This window comes from Sceloporus undulatus, chromosome 1 (genome assembly GCF_019175285.1).
Source record: "Sceloporus undulatus isolate JIND9_A2432 ecotype Alabama chromosome 1, SceUnd_v1.1, whole genome shotgun sequence".
NCBI lineage: Eukaryota > Metazoa > Chordata > Lepidosauria > Squamata > Phrynosomatidae > Sceloporus > Sceloporus undulatus.
This window is the reverse complement of record NC_056522.1, coordinates 254,324,308-254,331,028: the sequence shown is the minus strand read 5'-3', so window position 1 is coordinate 254,331,028 and position 6,721 is coordinate 254,324,308. Positions and strand designations below refer to the sequence as shown.

At 41.1% G+C, this 6,721-nt stretch overlaps 1 protein-coding gene across 1 annotated transcript; it reads right to left on the bottom strand.

The window, feature by feature from the left end:
- Positions 1–358: 358 nt before the first annotated feature.
- Positions 359–1,737, bottom strand: LOC121919222 (mas-related G-protein coupled receptor member H-like). The gene has a single exon (XM_042445583.1). It carries the CDS (start codon positions 1,613–1,615, stop codon positions 623–625), a length of 993 nt encoding a protein of 330 aa, XP_042301517.1. The 5' UTR covers positions 1,616–1,737; the 3' UTR covers positions 359–622.
- Between the last annotated feature and the right edge of the window lie 4,984 nt (positions 1,738–6,721).

The following is a 6,721-nucleotide window of genomic DNA, read 5'->3' as shown; positions in this document are numbered from 1 at the left end:
CTCATTTGTCTCCGAGATGGACATTTTTTGATATTATCTAATTGCTCCCACTAACCCAACAAGGGGGTAGAATTCAGAGACAAAGCCATGTTAGTTTGGAAAATCAGTATGCAAAGGGATACTGTAGCACATTTGAGACTAACTATGGCAGACCTGCCCAAAAGGCCCTGAATCCACCCCCAAGTGCCATGATGCCATGTGCCATTCCAGATGGCATGTGGCATCATGACGCACCTCTGGCGCTGTGTCCAGATGACACGATGCTGAAGGGGCACCATATAGGCTGCGCTGCCCCCTTTGGAGGGTACAAAAAGGAGCCGATTTTGCAGCTCCTTTTTGCACCCTCCAAAGGCTGGATTGGGGGCATGGCATGAGGTTGCTGTGGCCCTAACCCATCCAGGAAAGGGGTGGCCTTCCGCCGCCCCTTAGGGGCAATCTGTAGAGCCCCAAAGTGAAAGACATTGTAGCAAAAACCTTTGTAGACTCAGTCTACATCTGAAGAAGTAGACTGAGTCTGTGAAAGCTTATGCTACAATTTCTTTGCACAGTTAATTCAAAAGTGCTGCAAGATCCCGTTGCATACTATTATCCCAACAAGACACCAATTTAACAGAAAGCCAATTTAGGTCTTGTGTATGAAAACCACAAACTTCTTCTGACCTTGGTTATTTTTTATCTGCCTATCTGTATTGTAGACCACCCCCTTTTTAGAATTTCTCTCCTCGTTGAGGGCCCTTTGCAAGACAAACGAAAGTGGCTCACTGAACCATTTCTCCCTACGACAACCCACTAGGAAATAAATAGCTGGATTGATGCTACTGTTCACTGAGGCAAGCAAGTAAAACATATTTGGGACCTTGTTGGAATCTTTGAACAAATGTTTTATGCTAAGGGGAGTGGCAAAAATGATAAAGAAGAAAACTGTGAGTAATATAGTTATACTGAGTTGTCCTAGTTGCTGCTGTTGTGAAGAGCACCTCACTTTTGTGAACAGGATTAGGCTGGACAAGATCATAATGGGGGTGACGAATGAGAGGTTTACAACAGTGATTGCTTTGTCCATCTCTTGGTAGCCTGTTTTACCCCATAAAGCGCAGATGTTGACACCACAGAGCAAGGCAGCAAGGCTCCACAGCACTACAGCCAGAGCACCAGACAGCCACCCAGGGCGACGGCAGCGATACCAGAATGGGAAAAGAGTACACAGGCACCTTTCAGTGCTGATGGTCATTAGGAAATACATGCCAGTGCTGTATAAGAACAGTTCCACTTTGTACACTGTGAACAACACCTTGCACCATGGGAAACAATAATGGCCACTGAAATATTCCACAGAAAAAACTAGGATGACAAACAAGCAGCAAAGGAGGTAGGCAAAGTCAGCTAGTGCTAAACTGAGGATGTATATAATGATGGGTTTCTTCATGACACAGCGTCTGAGGCACCAAAGGACAGTTCCGTTCCCCATCAGGCCAAAGAGGCAGATGAACTGATTAATAATGTAGATTATTCCATCTCCTAAATTGTGCTCATAATATCTGCAAGGAGCAGTGCTGTTGGGTGTCCAGCAATCACTCCTTAAAGGAGTCACAAAATCAGGGATTATCTGTGTCATAATACCGCCTCAGTTAGGATGACTTGGAGGTCTCTCACTCATAGGTCAAAGTCAAAGTCAACTTGAAGACAACTGACAACAAGAAAGTAGAGGGTGATCTTGTCTTCCTGTTCCCCAGACTTTTTTCACCTGCAAGCAGAAAGAGGGTGGAATAAGCAGATCAGTAGTTTATGTTACATTCCCACATGATTTTTGCAGTCAGCTCACAGAACAGAGGTCCACCTAGCCCCTCAATTTTCTCAGTGTCAAACACTTTACAATGTGCACTATTGTTTCTCTTCATTCTCATCAACATAGTGTTCTCAGGTCTCCTTTGATATTCTGATTTGCCAGCAGTATCAGGGGGGAAATGGAAGAAGATAGAATGGATTTTTCTGATAGATTCTACCAACAAATAGAAGAGAGTAGCCAGTTAGAAGTGTCCATCTCTTCTTGAATGAGAAAGCTAACTTATCCCATGGTGTTTTAATTTGGCTTACCTTTATCCAGTTTCAACCTTAATTCGGGTGGCACCCTGATCTTATCAGACAGTTTTTGTCGCCTATTATTATTATTATTATTATTATTATTATTATTATTTCCCGCCTCTCCCTGCAGATTGAGGTGGGATTACAAAAATAGAAACAACATTACAAGATAAAAAAACTACAATTTCATATAAAATACACTCAATAAAACAGTAAAACCACTATCAGTACAATACATAGACTAAATCATCATTTAAAATACATATCTTTACAAAAAGAGGTGGGGTATTTCTAACTCTCTTATAGCAGATTGGGTGGATAGGCCTGCCAAAAGAGATCTGTCTTAAGTGCCTTCTAAAAGGCATCTAAGGTGGTAATGAGATGAATCTCCTCCAGCAAGCCATTCCATAATTTAGGAGGTACAGTAGTAAATGCCCTGTGGGAAGTTGTTGTTAACCTGGTGTTTACATACTTTAATAAGTTCTTCCCAATTGTTCTGAGAGTGTGGGGTGGATTGTGTAGGGAGAGGCGTTCCCTCAAGTAACTCAGGCCCAAGCCATGTAGGGCTTTAAAGGTAATAACCAATACTTTGTACTGCACCTGGAAGCTAAATGGTAGCCTAGAAGCTAAACGGAAGAGGTTTTAATACTGGTGTTATGTGGGCGGGTTACAGACCACCGAAAAGCGGCAGTCTGGCTCTGCCTCCGCTTGCAGCGTCCGGGAGCTGCAGCCTTTAAACCGTGTGGCTCCTGGACGCTGCAGAGAAGGAGCGTGGAAATCGCGCTCCTTCTCGCACCCCGGAAGAGACATCGCGAGGCGCTAGTCGCGCACTGACGGCATCATTTCTGGGGTCAAGATGGCGGCGGCCGTGTGGAATGGATGCCGCCATTTTGTGCACACAGAGCGCGTACTAGGGTTAGGGGGTGCAGAAGCACCACCCCTTCCTAACCCTAGTACTCACTTGTCATGTACTTTCTGGCGGTCTGTAACCCGCCTCGGTCTGATGTAGATGTTCCAGTGATCAATCTGGCTGCCACATTTTGCACCATTTGAAGCTTCCGAACTTGGTACATAGGTAGCCCCGTGCAAAGCGTGTGTAATTTACCACCTGAATACTGCCCAGGTCGATCCCCACTTCCGGCCATTTTCTCAAGCCAAAAAAGTCCCAGATCTGAAACGAGCTGGGATGAGCAGCTCTGAAAGTGGAGATGGACCTGTGATATATTTGGGTGGCAAATTAGGTGGCAAAAAACGTCTGATTAGATCAGGATGCCACCTGAATTAAGATTTAATCTGGATAGAAGTAAACCAAATTAAAACGCCATGGAATAAACTAAAGAAAAGTTCTAATTTGATGGTATTATCAGCAAGGGAAAAATGGATTCCAAGAAGAAAAGAGGAGAGAAGATAGCAAATAAGTGGGAGCCCTTTCACAATACACAATCATAGCAAAAAGGATCCACTATATCTGCCATAACTGTATCCTTTGGAATACTGAGATTTGTAGTTTGCTGAAGCACTAGTGGAACTCCATAGCTGACAATGCTAGATTCTCCTCCCTAAACTGCCAATCCCAGGATTTCATAGAAACATGGCAGTTAGTTGAATCATAGTGTATAGTGTGTAGTGTGAAAGGGCCTCAGATATATTTGTGTTTGAATGAAAAAAGGAAAGAGAAGAAGGAAAAAATAGGACAAGGGTTGAAGAGTTGAGAGGGAAAGAGAAAATGAAGGACCAGGGTCTGTACAGAAAAGAAAGGTGATGTGCATATCCATGGAAATTCACTAATTTAGAGGATATTCAGGGAAGTGATTTGCCTTCTATTAAATGTTTTTATATCTGAGTAAAAGGCAGTAGGTTTCAAAAGAGCACGGTAGCTTATAGTTCTGAAGTTCATATTCCATCCATCCTTTTTTCTGCTGGGGAAGATACTCATCTTTTAGCTGCACCTTTTTCTATCTGTACCATGATGTTTTGTTGGAAAAGTTCCCAATGGGATTGTTTCTATCTCTGAAATGGCAGACAGTGCGTTGTGACTGATTCTGTCTTCCCATGGCAGCAATTTTTGTGTCACTGTGTCAAAATCCTGATGAGCCCCATAGACCCACAAAGATTGAGAACCCCATACATAGTAATTAACATGACTTTAATGCTGTAATGCTTTAAAGGCATATAGGTATTCAGCGCCCACATACCTTGTGATGTATGCTTTTAAGAAAAGTGTTATTTGATGCTTGCTTATGAATATATATTATGTCCTGGGATTTTGGAGAGATATCTTTTGGTTCTTATATCTGCAGCTGCTGACAAGAAGAGGAGAAATAACATGAAATACATGAGATAACTTGAAAATATTCTATGTAGTTTATGATTGTGGTGTTTTTTAAAAAAACACCATATTTATTATGCTTATACAGTTTTAGTTGATGACCATGACAAGCAGCCCCCATCACTGGAAAGGGTAGCATCTACTGCATATGAATCCAAAATAAAAAAAATTGAGTCCAAAATTTTAATATACAGATTTTTTTTAAAGAAACTCTTGTATATTTATTTTATTTCCAGTTAACAGGGAATTAACTTACAATGAAAGTCTGGTTGTATCCAAATGGAATTTTTAAAAGGCCCAAACAGTCCCAGATTTTGTTCTTCTTTTGTATTTTTTGGAGACCATAGTATTCATCCCAGATATTTTCTGATCAAGGACGATCAGATCTTTTAGCTAACGGCAAGAACTGGTGAGAAAGGCCAGGAACTACTAACCTCGTGTACATACAAATGTTAACAAATAAAAGATGTACCCCTTCTCTTTCTCTTATGTTGTGTTCCTTCATGTCATTTCCCATTTTGACAACCCAGCAAAGGCATCATGCAGTTTTTTGGCCAGATTGAATCCCTCAATCTGATTGCTATTTTTGATTTCTTAAAGTACACACTGAGATCCCAAAAATTAAATCAGAACATGACACAATGATGGGAAAAAACCTATTGTAACTTCTAAAAGAAAGTTCTGCTGTAAAGATGTTGCCCTGTTTCTAAAAGTAAGTTTCAACCAACAACAGGGTTCCTGGAAACAGACTTCTAAGTTGTATAGTGGCCATTGTCAGTGGGCCCCACTGTGTTTTGCACTGCCTTACTCACCTCTGCCCCATAAGTGTGTTTGGGATTGCGCACTTGAAAAAGAACACCACGGGGCTGCACAGCGAATCACATAGAGAAAAAAGTTATTTCAACTACCTGTACACTTTTACCCTCTGCTCTTTTCAATTCTGGTGCAAAAGTTATAAATCCAGCTGGCTGTGAGAGATTAGCAGATGAGTACCTTATAATTATGTAATAAAATTCTTCCTATAGAAGTGTTTGTACAAAACTGTCGCACTGGATGCAAGGGGGCCTTTTTCTCAATTGCCCTCATATTGTAGTGTCTTGTCTATGCTGGGAAAGGCAATATGTAAGATTTCTATTAATCTTCTAATCTCCTATTGAGCCATCTGTGACTTTTATCTTGTGTATCATCTGAAGCTGCCACACATGTTTTCCACACCTCTTCTCCAGAAATAACCTCACCCACTTGGAGGAAAATTAAATACTGTTGCAGACAAACACACAGAGTTGAAATCAGGGTTTCCCTGTTCTTTTCTCACCTTTTGACAATTTGGTAATGCACATTTTATGACTTTTCAAGGCCTATGCAGTATGACCTTTCATGTGTAGGCTGACTTTTGAATATGGCAAACCGCGCTACAACAGGTACCTTCAACTAACATTTATTAAGATTCCAGAAACACAGGACCAGACTGACTTTAAAAGAAATGAAAATTAGATGACAAAGTCCAGGATTGTCACAGCGTCTGAGGAAGTGTATATCCTCAAGTGCCAGGATCAGCCAGATGGCCCACTTAATCCTGTGCATTCCTGAATTTTCGTGGCTTTTACAATGTCCTGCTTTCCCACTGTCATCCACTTCGTTGCTTGCTTTTGTTGCTACTTGCCATCTATCACTGTGAGCTGACACTAGGAACTATAAATATCATCCCTCCTCTTCCTCAGTGGTAGCAATGCCTCCACCACCCCAATCCTAAAAGGTAAACAGGAGAGGAATGTGGCCCCTGTGGCTCTCACACTCATTTCTGATGCTACCAGGGGTGTCACTAGGGGGCATGGGGAGTGTTGGCTATCAGGTGCACTCTAGAGGGGAGTATCCCACTGTCCCCGAACATCTGCCTTTTGGCAGACATGGGCTATCATGTTTCCCCTGAACCCTTCAAAACATTAAGAGATGAGTGAGTCGGGTGAGATGGCAAGGAGGATAAAGGAGCAGGCCCCAAGTTTTTTAAATAATTTTAAATGTTAATTGTTGAAAAATATTTTTTAAGTCTTAAAAGTTTTTTTAAAAAATTCATCTTTAAATGTTCTTAAAAACCTCACATCTTACCAAATTTTCACTTTACAATATGATGAAACTATGCACATGTAAATAATTTAGGTTGTGCATCATGATATTGTAATTTAAAGGTATGCTTTTAATTTTGTTAATTGTTTTTTAGTTACAACATTCAGTGATATACGAAAATTATGAAGGAGTAACATTAGTACAAAAACATTCATAAGTATTCTGTATGGTGTAGATGGAGGAGGT